Genomic DNA, 14,462 nt, shown 5'->3' on the forward strand with positions numbered 1-14,462 from the left:
ATGGATGAAATTCACGGAATACCACGGAAGCACGCTACGCAACAGTTCAAGCCGGACGTCTAAGTAACGTAAATACACTCTGAAACCATTGGATGCTTTCATGAAATGTGTCAAATGATCTACAGGTGTGACATATCTAATTTAAGCTATTCTAAGCAGCCTTTGTTCGCGACGCCCTGTTTTTTTCCCTTGCTAAAAGAAAACCTAATTCACCTTGAACCTAAAAGCTGATACTAAAGCTTTCGTTGTTGATGTCTTTCTAACTAAAACGTCAAGGCAGCTTTTTTTCTAATAGGGCTGCCATCACTCATCGTGCTAACCCATCCAGCCGAGGCAATTACTGGTCTGTTTCCGCACCGACTACCCAGCTGTCACAGTACAATAGTATTATTAACTGTACATACGGCAGTTATTTACCCAACAAAAAAAAGAAATGAGAGGAGGGAAGGTGTAATGACTTTGCAATAATTTAACACTAAGTACCACTTTCTCATTTAGTATTATTGGATCGTCTATGGCAATATCGTGAGGCTTGTCCTCAGTGGGTTCTAACTGGGACCAGCTAAATAGTCAGACAAAGTAACCGCTCCTCGAGTTAGACATGGAAAGAGGGTGGTTAGTGCAACACGACGTACATCCTTGCGATGGCCCCACCAAGATGGTGCTTGTCGGGATCACGTGATTGGGACGTCATGGCTGCTGATATAAAGTAGACATGGGAGTGTCTGCGGCGTTCACCTGCTAACAGTGGCAGGGTATATGCTCTACCAACTGGATAACATATCTCTACAATAAGGTAAGACTGCATTAGCCGTTCATTTCTTATATATCCTTTTGAATTGCTGCAGTCAAAGCGTCTCGCGTCTCATTATTTCATAATGGGACAACCCAAAAGACTTCCTTCTTTACAAATTGGATGAATTTAGCACCTGCCATCTTCGACCTAAAAAGGAAAATTCATCCCTGTATTCTGGTCGTGACTTCGTCCTCTTTCGTCTCCAAAAGCTTTTGTTATGTTTAAATGGTCGCAGTACCCAATTCAAAGAATTTTTTTATCATCACAGACCTTTTTCATGATAATTCACTGGTCATCAACCGATCAATGATGCCATATCAAGTTACATTACAAACCCTGTTCAACAATGTAATTGACGCGACGAACACTCTCTTGCTCTTGAATGACTGTTGCTCACGAAAGTAGGTCAATGGCGAGCTTTCCACACACAAATCGTCAGTCACTAGAGTATATAGAAACATCGGAGATGCAAAATGCATTCAAATACAAACTTTCCATTTTGCAGATGTGGGTTCGAATTCTCGCCCTGTTCGTGGCGCTCAGTGCTCTCTGCGTCATCACGGTTAGTCAGAAATCACTCTATCTTGTATCCTGTTTTGTTTTACCTTTATCACATTTTTAAAGTTGAAAGTTCCATCCTAAGTATCTGTTTTCTATTCGAAACATATCAAATTGAGAAGTCAACAAGGTGTATTTCTTTCAGGTATCTTAGATGTGTATCAGGAAGGTTTTCCATTTATCAATATGTGAAATGATCTTTTCTAATGAAAAACTCAACTGAGGTTCACTACCTCAATGCGCACGACACATTTCTGCCATTTCGTCATGAAAATGAATCGGGAACAGATATGAATATCTCTCGTGGATTCATCACTTATATTCTATAAACCATCTCATGTGAACCCTTTTGTTCTCCTATAGAGCGCAGAGAGTGGCAGGTTGAGAAGGGTTTTTGATGAAAGTAAGTAACTTATTTCGTTGGCACTGCAGGTTACTTATCAGCAACTTATTTGGGTGTGGCTCGATTGAAGCACATGTGAATAAAGGAAACGTGATGTCTCCCAGAATGGCGTTTTATCATGACGTCACCTTTGCCTATTTTGTGGAAGAGAATACATATAGTAAAACTGAACCTCCGCATTGGAGTGGAGGCGTTTAAGTACACATCTGTTCAGTCTTCCGCGGAACACTCAGCACATTTTGGAGGAATCAAATGCAGCATTCCACAGAAATGTACAGATGATTAGATTGTATTTCTTTCTGGGTATATTTCTAGTATTTTCCCTTTTTTAGCTTGCTGGAGAGTATACAAGAACAAAATTGTGAAAAAAGCCACCATTGAAAAAGGTATCAAGAACCTTGACAAATGTAAGACCAAGTGTATGGGAATCGAGAACTGTGTCGCTGTACAGTGGAGTCAATCAAAGAAGCAGTGCGCTATCCACGTCGGCAGGAAGATACCCAGGTGGAAGAGGGCCAAGAAGGTCAACCAATACCTCAAGGGACCTTGCAGTAAGTCTACTATGATGCTAGAGAACTTTATTTTATCTTTCGGGACCCCGGCAAAGTAGGGCTGAAAGGAAAACTCTATGATGTCACTTACTTTGCTAAAATGTACACCTTGCACGAATTCAGTTCTCAAATGAAGTCATGGTATAAATATACATCCAACAATATTGTAATAGGGTGTTTTAGTGAAGTTGTGTTAGACCTGGTGCACATGTTCTAGTGACCCTTATCGATGCTAAAGGACACCACATCAAATCACTCTGAGTATGTCCATCAAGCGAATGAATGTAAAAATAACATGACATTTTGTACTTTCCAGTGAACAAAGTTATGAATATTGAACTTGAAGACCTGACACCAGGGGATGGTCACCACAAACAGTACTTCTTCGTGGGCTTCGAGAAGGCGGAGTGGTTCTTGGACGTGCAACCTAACACTATGCTCTTCGGCAAGATGACTGCCTTCCAGAAGAGGAACAAACATGGCAAGGTAGAGAGTTCCTAGTATACTGTTTCTTCCGATATGTACCACTTTCAAAGAGACTTCAACTAGAACGTATTGGAAGATGCAGTGATTTCTAATGCCTCTCATGGTTCGGGTACAAATCGGCTTCAGAGGGTTCTCGTTTCTCTGCTTTCACTTTTTTTGTGCCGAGTGCTCTATCTCAGGTGTGCTCATTAGAAATGAACCAATAAAAAGGCTCGATTCGTGTGGTAGATTTGGTTTTGAAGACGAGTGAATTGTTAGATATTGTCACTTGGCTCTACCAACAGTCCAATGCATTTCATTTGATATCGTTTTAGGTGGTAGGAAAGGGGAAAGTAAAGAAAAACTGCTTATATATCGGTACGGCGAATGGTGGCGAGCACGAGGGAGGTTTAGCTGCAGTTTCAACATGTGACCCAAGCAAGGTAAGGACCAATGATATACTGCATGACCAGACGTAGCTTTTGAGAGTGTACCGAGGGCGATTCGATCGCGGACCCGCCTTATAGGCCAAGATTGTGGTCCTGGCGTAGCATGTCTGTGTAAATTGTAACCCAAGCCACCAGTGCATTGCCTCAGCAACCTTTAGCCTAAGGTGTCATTTTACAAGCCCTCATTTCGCAAGTGAGTACATTATTTCATCATTCACCATACCGTACTGCGACAATGGAACACTGTAACTACCGATGACTCTTCTCTTCGTTCACCTTCAATCAGTACACATCTAGTTTGCAACATAATTCGATGATCCCACTTAAAACGTCCTGTATCCAAACTCAAAACAACATTCAATCCTTTTACTTTCAGACTCGAGTCTATATCCAGACCCCGATCCAGGACTACGAAATCAACCCGTTCAGGTCGTACTCGGAGAAGAAACGATCTATCAAAGACCCTGGCGAGCTAGAGAAAATGAGGGACATGATAATGCAAAGTAAGAAACTCCTTAGATCGCAGAAGCAGAAGTAATGAAAGGGGCAATTGAGTCACAGTCTGTTGCATGGTAGACTACATGGCTACATCAGTAGCATATTTGGCATATTGCAATAAATTGAACAAATACTGATAAGTATGTGCTTCAGTAAGATACGCAAAATATCGAGGCTGGCTACTTTAAAGCATCTGTAATGTTATTTAATCTTCTGATGGGGGTGATAAGCGGTGCACTGTCCCTACTGTCCCAGTAACGAGAAACGTCATGATAGAAGAGAGCCAATTTTGATAAATCTCGTTTTCCTACTGTCTAAAGACAGGAACAGATGGCGAACTCCGATTCTTAAGATTCTGACAAGACTTACCGGATGAAATAAGACATGTATGGTGAAACAAGACATGCCTGATGTTTGGTGAAATAGCACAGCTAATGAATACATTATCATGTGACTTTCCCCTTAGGTCTCTCAAAGGCAAAGGGCGCCCCGTACGCCGATTCCGAAGAACATCCAGTGAATATCGCCAAGAGAGAAAACGTCCAATTAGACATGAATAAACAACAGCCCATCCCACCAGGCCAGGTCCTTTACCTTGATCACTCATGCATTGTTGATACGGTACGTAAAACAGCGTTTACAGACTGTATACGAACAACAAGGCGTATTTTTTTGTTAAACTGCATCCGGTTCTGTTCTTTTATTCGTCATTGATCCAGCGACGTCCCAAGTAATTGCGCGCCTCCGCTAATTCCTGATGCAGAATTGGATTGTAGCCACGTTTACGTTGATAACCGGAGGGATCGACCATCCAAATGTCACGAGATCTCGCAGGGAGGCGCATGGTTTTACCAGGCTGATTGATCTAGTACTGCCTGTTCATGAAGCCGATCTATAGAGTGAACCGCATCTGGCAAAACAAAAAAATACGTCTATCGTGAACAGGAACGTTGTTAGTCGAGGACGACACATCCTGATGAATTCTGGTATGCCAGAGGTAATTCAGGAATACCTATCTGTACTCCAAAATTGTGGCTTCAGAAGTATTTGGGAAATAACTTCTAAAGCTTCACGTACATGTGCGTATGTTATTATAATTACGCATTGTAAAGTTTATCTAAAAATGTTTTGCTTTCTCATATTTTTCAGAGTTTTAGTGATTTCTTCAAATCCGTTTGTCCGTCGGATGATGACCAAATGTTCCTCCACATTGCTGAGCTCTATAACTTTGTAAGTATCCGAAAGCTGGCATATACAATAAAGCTCACATTTGAGCAAGTGTTCCAATATTGCCTTCATGTGAACTAGCAGACATCGAACAAAAAAGGGACACACGAAGGGCGTTGGCCCGTAAAAGCATCTGTGCATGCAATTTAACCGAGCCCCTGGTGGTCCATGAACCAAATGGCAAGAACGAGTAAGGATCATCCCTTCTGGTATTGCAAATTACAATGTCCATAGACCAATGACTGGGTTCCACTCAGAACAGCCTTATGTCACACACCTGAGGCTCGCCGAGTCTTTGAAAAGACGTCTTGAGCGGAAAATTAGAAGTGATCAAAGGAAACTATCTCCATTAGCATTAAATAGCCAAACTCAGGCACTGTAAAGTTAATGATGAGGAAAATAGGATTCAAAACAATACGTTTTTCCACATCGAGGTGTATATTTCATTTTAGGCGCAAATCTGGTTCCTTAATCCGACACTAGGTTTCCAAGTGTGGCTGACAATTGGTAAGGTCATCTTGATGACCGATCCAATGGTGAAAAGCCCGGACGAAAGCAGGAGGAAACAGTCCTATGGCCTTATGAACAACTGTAACTACTTTAAAAAGGTTCATAAAGACAGCAAATATTGGGATTCTCTATTCATCTTAACAGAGTAAGTGTTTGAGAAGTAATTTTCCTATATTCTTGCCTTGTAACTGGGATAGACTTTTCCAGCTTATACGGAAGCAACACATGACGTGCAATGAGTATAAAAAACCAAACCCACTGCCAACTTCTTTCGGTAATAGGTAGCTGATGTCAAAATGTGCAAGAATATCTACCATCGGACGCAAATCGAGTTTCATACCTAAGACAGGTTCCAGTTACTTGTTAATGTAAGCAGTTCGGACCAAGAAGTTGATCTTTTAGCATACTTAGTAGATCCAAGTGAGGAGGAAAAGGAATATGACAGAATACGCGCTATACCGTGTGATAATAAAAGATGGGAACGAAGAGGAGTTAAAAGTAATGCCACAAAACCAAGGACGTCAAATATGCATGGACCTCTCTGATCAGAAAATTTCTTTTTTTTCTCAGATCCGACTTTATGACAGATGGTCTTGGAGGCCTTGCTTTAGGTAGTGGAGCCTGTCGCGTCGGGTACCAGTGTGCCGCTGTCAAGTCACAAAACCTCGACCTGGCTATGTTGACCAGAGCTATCGTCCACGAAACTGCCCATTTGTGAGTTGAACAATAATTGTCCTCCTGTAATCTTCACCAGGCTAGCTTGATGAAAAACTGCCGATTTGTGAGTTGAACAAGTTGTCATTCTCAGAAGGCAGTATATCGAATTCCAGTACAAATGTTTCGATCGCATATCGCGCCGATAGAAATCAAGAAAAACAAAATCAGTAATATAACGTTGCTGATTTTGGTAACTTTGAAAACAAATGAAATAATCACAAAGGCTGACGACCTACATCCATGGATACGAAAGCTTATGACAGCAATTTGTACTTTTCAGACTAGGAATGCCTGACGTGTACCCACCAGCCGAGGCCTCCAAGTTTTGCTACAGCGGTCTGATGAGGAGCGCCCAGTTTGCACATGACTGGTCCAGATGTGACAACCAGGCATTTGAACAATATTTATAGTAAGTAGAGAGACGTATACAATAGTAAGTAGTGAACTTGTTTTGGTTACGTTATAACAAGTGATGATTGGTTGTGAATGATACAAGATTGATGTCATACAATGATGCAGATAGGTGCTTCAAGATGCGATAAGTGAATCAACTTGGTGAACTGATGCCCACATGCTGAGTCGACTAAGAATGACCAGTCAATCAATTGGATACACTTGAGCACTGCCTGTCGTTCAAATACACAGCAGTGTCATCGATGATGGAAAGGTTGTATTTGCGGTTCAATAATGCAAGAACGACGTAACCCAGGTGAATTCATTTTATTCTTCAGCACCAGGATCTCGAAATGTATCACCCGAAAATACGCTAGGCTCTCAAAGAAGAACAGACGACCAAAGTTCAGATGTAAGTTGTGAAAATAAGTGAACATCATCAACAAGTGACGAAATGTTGTTCTCGGCAATCATGGCTTGATGTAGATGTACATCACTACGACGAAGACCACTTTCCCGTTGTGAACTGCCACGATTGCTCAATTGTAGTAATAATCAAGACGACCTGTCCAGGGCCAAAGAAATCATTGGAAATGTCTACACAACAAAAAAGTTAATTATTATCTTTTTAAATTTATTTGCGTTTATGCTGGTGCAGGATACTTTTATCCTCCAAGGAGAGTACCTTCGATGGATGGATATAGCCTTGTCAGATTGACTGATTCGGTGACGGCAGCCACAATAATCTCAAGAGGGTAATGAGAATCATACCTATCCTAACCCACTTTCCTTCTGACTGCAGCTAATGTTTTGTGGCGATACAAAGCGAAGCAGAGCAGCACATCCAACGGCGACGAGGCCATGTGGGGAGCTTGGAAGGCAGTAGATGGAAGCTATGCTTCTATGATGCAAACTGAGACTAAAGCCAACCGTGAGTAGCTTGTCGCTCCTGTTCATGTTAACATATGAAAGCTGCTAGCTCGAGCAGAGACTTCCTTCTGCCATATAAGAAACCCACAAAATGGTTGAGCATCAATTATGGTGAGCAAATGGTCCCTTTTGAATGATACTGACGTAATTCCGTTTGTATTCCGATCGTCTTCATTGTGGATGACGGTCATACGTGCCTTCTTCTAATGTTACCAACAACAAACAACATGCACCACCATCGAGTTACAGCCAAACAAATTGAAGTGTGTAATGAGAGAGGGGAGAGGTTCCCTCCCTAAATTGACCGATTTGGTAATCTGGCCTGGACGAATTGCAACTGGACCTAAAAGATTGGACGCAAAAAGAAAGAATCTCTCCAAGATGTGTAAACCATCTCTTCGATGATCGTAAAAACCGACGAGAACGTGTCCTCTCTGTAGACGGTTAGCTCCGTAGAATATCACCAGGTAGCGACCTATTCTATGTGGTCGATGATAGTTCTGGCATCGATAGTTCAACATGTCTAAAGCGGACTTGTCCGGTAAATGGCAAGTGCCATCTGATTGACACATCAATGCCATTGCTCATATCATCGTCAGTGTTCCTTTCGCCCCCTATGACCAGATATCTGAACTGTTTCAGCGAGGCTTGCATCATGCACTAAGACGAAAAAGCAGAAGGATCCTTGGATTCGCGTCCAGGTGTTGGCAGCTTTCCAAGACAAACCCATCGACACTATCCACATCCTGAATCGACCAGAAAGATGTAAGTCGATCAGCCAAAACAGAGAGCGTCTAACAACGTAACGGCAATTTCCCCTACATGTAAATAGAGCTGAAAATCTTACAGTCGTTTCATCAGCACTTCTTGAGTGTACAATTCGAGATACTGCTAATACTTGCAAAATGGCAAATAAGTGACATATCGCTATCTCTTCCATGCCTGTCAGATGTCTTAATTCTATCAAATCATATTTCAGATTAGTCCTGTCACATAAAAGTTGTCCTGCTATAATCTGTGCATAATGTTATCTGTTACGTCTGTACACAATACTGTCGTGCATTCTAGTCATCTTAATCATGCCTTCTCATTTCTAAAATGAAGAATCTGTCTTTTAGTTTTCAATTTAAGCTGACGATAGGACTTTGCGAAATAATTAGAAGCCCACTTTAGTTTGGCTTTGGAAATTTAAAGCTATTGCTGTGAGGATTTCCCACGGGATAATATTTTGTAATGAATATGCCAACGATGAACTGGCTCTGACCCGGCTGTATGATTATCATGCAATACACAATCATGTTGACTACTTTATGCCGCGGGAAAGTACGCGTACCAAAAGAGCAACAAGAATGGGAGACCGACGTAAATGGAAAAGGAGGAAGATTTAAGATTATCCCAATAAATGAGTTTTGCAATGAAAAAACCCCTGGATGATATTGCTGATAGATCAAGTACGGATTAAAGAATCTATTCTAATCTATACTTGCTAATATTGAAATTGTTATAATAATTTGAACTTTTAGATGACCGTCTGAAGAACATTGAAGTGAGAATCGGTAACAACGCGGACCACAACAAGAACCCACTGTGTTATGCTCGAAAATCATGTAGGTACCGACATTTTAAGTTAGAAAGAAGTAGACGACATCTTACGGCATTCTCTCAGCGTGAATGGCTCTTCCGCGTATCACAGAGTCTGACAAGATTGGGTCATCGGAGCTTCGTAATCATGATTTTCAACATTGCTCAGTACAAAAAAATCATTACCGACTGGTTACAGCCGAACTGCAAAATCCTTGTGATGACTTCGTTACTTAGTCCTGTCATTTTCTCGTATTGTTATATTCAGCACCGAGACTACGAAATGAAGGCAGCATGTTGTCGATCCACTGTGGTAAGATCATGAGCGGGAAGTACGTCAGTGTCCAGATCAAGGGTAAAGGAGCGCTTACGGTCTGCGAGATATTTGCCTATCAGAGTAAGTAAACATGATATATATGCCGCATCCTGTATGTTTTGATACAGTGGCTGGTTACTGAAGCAACATGCGTGGACACCACATGTTCCGAATTATACGATCGCATGTTCAGTGCTTTTAACGTATTAACTGTGCATCTATCACTTGTCTATTGTCCGACTTGGCTGATACTCAGTGAAAACTAGTCAGTTGGACCTAGCTGGATTGGCGAATAAGTAGTTCAACATCACTTCTGCTGACATAGCTAGCAAAGTATACGAAAAGTCGCATAGCGCTTTCAAAATGTTGTTTCTAACATGGTGATTCCTCTTTATCGTAGCCACGAAACTACCGAACTTCAAGAGCCCGTACAAGTGCGAAGATGAGCGAGGTAACTGTCACACTACCAAGAAGCTCGGTCACTGTAGAGGAGATTACAAGGAAATTTCAATTAACACCTGCGCCTTAACCTGTGGTTACTGCAATCGAAAGACCTGGAAGTACAAGCCCAAGCCTGGAAAGACAGGAGCTGCCCCTAAATGCGGTGATAATGCTGATTACTGCGATAAGGTCAAGTCCAAGGGCAAGTGCGCCAGCCGGTCCAGCATTCAGCTTTGTCCCAAGACTTGCGGGGAGTGTGGCAAGGCCAAAGTGCCGGACGAAGATTAGGCCAATTTCTTTTAATCGTTTTCTTAACTACATGTAGTTCAAAAGATTTGGACGACCGTGTTTTATAATGGCTGGTTTTAGCATCTTGACCGTTTCAGAATATATTATTCTTATCTGTTAAACGTCGTTCGTTGTTCTTACAGTTCACAGTTTGCTTAATCAAGTTTCGTAGCTTTCCCACGTTGTGGCGGAAATAAACTGGCCGCTAAGATTTTTCGACTGGCAGGCGATTTATAGTAGTTTGAAACGGAGAATGTAATTTCTCAGACGGGTAAAGATGACCTCACTAATTCTATTTAATACTCGTATTTATAGAGTATTTAAAGAATTCTTGCTATAAACACTTTCCTTGCACTCTAAGGAAAGGAAGGAGTACGAGTCTATTGAAGTCTACACACGTCATGGCTTCCGCTACTGTAGCATGTCGATACTATGAGATTCTATTATAGCACCCAATGCACTATTCTTCACTCCACGATCAAATATCGTACATTATAAGATAAGACTTTTCGTGCGGCTGGGTCTTTTATCACCGTTAAACCAGGAAGGTGTTATTTGACTCAGAGATGGAAGTGAAGTTCCAGTAGATCGCGTGTCTACGAATGAAAGAAGTTGCCAATAGCCAGATAATGTTAGAAGTATGGTAACAGACTAACACACAACAGTCACGCAAATGAATTTCTAATGGTCAGGAAGTAGTCTAATTGTGTTGGTCGATGTCGGAGAAGTTAAAGGTGTGAATAGTTCCGTTTTGCCACGATACTGTCGTAAGAACAAAATTGAATCTTTGAAGATGGCAGAACATATATCTTCCATTTCAAGCCAGAATTGCCGTATCAATCTCGCACAAAGACCTCTCAGATTCATCGCAATCCGCTCATAAAGACAGATTAGCAAGTTTTTCAAAACGATTACCTTTCGGCTTTATTTTCATCATCAATTTAGTCATTGATATAGTCATTAATGTACAATAACTAGATGATAAATCATAACATGCCTCCAATTTTGAAGTTTTAAAGTAGCAAAATAGACTACGCAAAAAAGTTAGACCCAGGAAACCTCTTCAGCTTCATTTACTCCAAGTCACTGCTATAAATCTACCCAGGTCAATGCCTTTCGATGTATTCATCATTGCCCTGGGGAGAAATAAACATAATCGCATGACGTATTATTAGTTCCTTGCGACCATACATACATACATACAAATAGCATTTATATAGCGCAAAATCCAATTAGAAAAATTGCTCAGCTGCGCTTAACAAAAACACTGTTCAAATAGTTTGGTTTTTAATCTTCTTTTGAACTCGCTGACGGTGGAGCTGTTGCGGGTGTTAGTGTCCAGCGAGTTCCATAATTTGCTGGCATAAACTGTAAAGCACTTGGCAGAGGTTTTTTTTCCGGGCGTGGCGAAATAGGCTCCACAAGTTCAGAACATATTTTTAAACTGTCTATGTAGTCCAAGATATTGCAAGCTCTGTTCACTGAAATCTTTCTAATAAATACATCTAGTCCAACTTTAGAAAAATACTATAGAACGTAAAGCTTATTCACAGTTGCAGTCACACCATCACTTGAAGCACATTCACCATTCACACTATTAGGCCTTTTCAGCCTGTATTCGCATATACCTTTATCTGCCCAATGGATAGTAAAGCTAATCTTACGGACGCTAAATACCTTACATGCCTAAAGCGATGGCGTCGATTTGTATCACACACACAACAACCTTTCACACGGACAATCTCGTTACCTATACAGGTAGTGTCGAGTCCTGCCAAAAGGGGAACGTACCGTTTTGCTCATCTTGAGAGTAACGTATAATTTCAACTATGCATTCCAATTGCGCTGGGTTAAGCGTTCCAGCGTAACAAGCACACACACTGGACAGACACACAAGTGAGATCAAAAGGCTAGAATATCAACACCTTATTCGGTGCTTCATGTCGGTTCTTAAGAACACATTTTCTTGCCTCTCTCAGGTATCACGAACAAATAGGAATGAAGAGCTACTGCAACAGTTATTTGCCATTAACCAACACCAGATCACACAAATGACGTGATGATGCCCAAGTGATAAGAACGTGTTTGAGTGTGTCACAGAAGTCAGCGGCAGTCATCAAAAGCAACATGCACTTTATGAATCTCAATGAAGGGTTCGGTTAAAAAAGAGAAAACAATCTTTCTCGGCAAAACTTGCAAAAAAATTTTAGGAAGATCCACAAAAGGTGTTTCTTTGGTTACTCGAAGCTTTGTCTGATGAATTACACAAAAAGGCATACACACTGGCTTAAAATTGCACAGAGATGGCCTCAAAGCAAATACAATTTGCTGGCACAACATTTCTGACATTAGCGTTCATAATGGCCCCTTCGAACCAAATGTTTAATGCGAGGTCTCAACCATAAGAATCACACTTGCCGGCAGAAAATTCGTTTCGAATCCTCTTGCAGCCAATGACAAGCAACACCATCACATCATTAATCGTTCAGCACAAGTTTGTTGGAATTCTCTGGGGATTATGCACGAATCTCCCCCTGAACAGAAGTTTTTTTAACGGTTGAAACCAGCGAGAAACCTTTTTGCGAAGACCGGGATTAATGGCGAAGAATACGAAAGGCTTCACGGTGTGAGCAGTGTGGCAGATAATCTCCATAAGCCTACCCCGTATTCCTTCTACTTGGTCGGGGATCCGAGGCGGGTTGAACTCCAAGAATCGAGTTTTTGCGCCGGGGATTATAAGGATAATGTGGACAGCGACGGCGACTAACACAGATATGGTGAACCACTTTTCATCTCTATAGGCCAGGGCCACGCTGTGGTTTCTGTCTCTCGCATCACGGATTGTTCGAGTCCTCGTGTGGTTCACGAAGAAGTACATTAAATCAAACGGAAAAACTAGGAGGATTCCTACGATTGGGAATACTAATGAAAATACAAGGTCGGTTTTCACGAAAGGTTTCCATATAGTCACATAGCGGGATCTCGGCATGCAGTACTTGATCACGAAAGGTCCACGCTTATACTCCCCCACGCCGTAAGCCCAGAGGCATATCGAATATATCAAAACGCATAGAGATGTGATCAAGAAGATGTAGAGTCGGACCCTGAATTTGACACTGGGCGGTTTTCTCATATAAATAATTGTAAGAGCTCTACAGCGCTCTGCCAAGAGTCCCAACATATACCAAAGCGGCAGGAATGAGAAACAAAACGAAATGAAAGTGTACAACTGACACATTCCAGGGTGAGCCGTCACGTTTAACTTAAAAACAAATGCGAGCCAGTCGATGAATTTCACAAGTAAATATCCACAGTCGCTTCCAGCCAATGAGCATACGATCACAGTGTAAGCCATATTCTTTAAGCGTGATGTCTTCATTGCATATATTAATACAATATTCATCACCAAGCCTAAGATAATAATGGGCAGTGTAACATACGTGTTCACAATATCGTATATTCCAATCAATCTAAAGAATTCCGGGGGAGGGCCACGTGGCGGACCCCGAGGTCGACCCTTTGGTGGCCGCATCATTAAGGGCACAACTGGTGTAGTCAGTGCGGACATATTTTCTATAATTACACCAAGTGGGTCAACATCGTCTAAATATGTCATGTTAGTGGTTGAGTTTGTCACAGTTGCCATTTTGTGACCGAATCTCACATCACATATCCTAAAGAATCACGCACAAAGCAGCTTCGAACGTCTGTCAGGTAGTTGCTATCAAATTCAGAGCTGAAATGAAACAAGGGAAAGTATTACGCAAGATAGTTACCAACTGTCAGCAGAAGCAAGGGCAATTGTTGAATTGTCAGAACAAGCTCACAAAGAGGCTCGTCCGAGTTCATACCGTAGTCGCCATAACTCAGTACAAGTGAATCCTATGTAAAGCCGCATTAACGTACATACATGTTTTACTTTTCGTTAGTTGATGTTCTCCCATTGTGAAGGTTATATTATGAACAAAATAAAAAAAGGAATAAAAAGAGACTCACATTTGTTTCATTACCTGAAATACTGGTCACTATCTTCAAATACCAGGAGTAATGGTAATGTTCTCCTAAGAACAAAGCAAAACAACCTAGTGTGCTGCCAAGGTGTGGTGTTTGATGTCCAGTTGTGCAATGCCGCAGCTTCAATGTAAAGCGATGAGTTCGGATGTCGCTCTGCGGCCGATTAGTTGAGTCTTCCTAAAATGTACAGAAGTGGGGTAGGCCAGCCTTTCAGCAATCAATCCAAAGCTTCCAACATTTTCGGCCGCCAGTCAATATCTGAAGTGGAAACAAGCACTTTAGCAATAGTGAATTGGGAAGTAGCTGGAGTATGGTCTTTGTTTGG

At 41.5% G+C, this 14,462-nt stretch overlaps 1 protein-coding gene and 1 long non-coding RNA gene across 2 annotated transcripts in view; one reads left to right on the forward strand and one right to left on the reverse strand.

Annotated features, from left to right (window-relative positions):
- The first annotated feature begins 720 nt into the window (after positions 1-720).
- Positions 721-10,245, forward strand: LOC135490860 (uncharacterized). The gene is made up of 18 exons (XM_064776419.1): positions 721-796; positions 1,302-1,358; positions 1,718-1,757; positions 2,090-2,308; positions 2,625-2,794; positions 3,109-3,216; positions 3,599-3,725; positions 4,187-4,341; positions 4,870-4,950; positions 5,400-5,602; positions 6,028-6,171; positions 6,455-6,583; positions 6,906-6,979; positions 7,370-7,498; positions 8,140-8,262; positions 9,021-9,104; positions 9,347-9,475; positions 9,795-10,245. The coding sequence occupies exons 2-18, from the start codon at positions 1,302-1,304 to the stop codon at positions 10,121-10,123; spliced, it is 2,301 nt and encodes a 766-aa protein (XP_064632489.1). The 5' UTR covers positions 721-796; the 3' UTR covers positions 10,124-10,245.
- A 1,152-nt stretch (positions 10,246-11,397) lies between these two features.
- LOC135491068 (uncharacterized) overlaps positions 11,398-14,462 on the reverse strand; it is a 72,769-nt gene continuing 69,704 nt past the window's right edge. The window contains exons 3-4 of the long non-coding RNA XR_010447773.1: positions 14,120-14,395; positions 11,398-13,859 (exon numbers count right to left, since the gene is read on the reverse strand). This is a non-coding gene — a long non-coding RNA (uncharacterized LOC135491068). The remainder of the gene's footprint in view (positions 13,860-14,119; positions 14,396-14,462) is intronic.

This window comes from Lineus longissimus, chromosome 7 (assembly GCF_910592395.1).
Source record: "Lineus longissimus chromosome 7, tnLinLong1.2, whole genome shotgun sequence".
NCBI lineage: Eukaryota > Metazoa > Nemertea > Pilidiophora > Heteronemertea > Lineidae > Lineus > Lineus longissimus.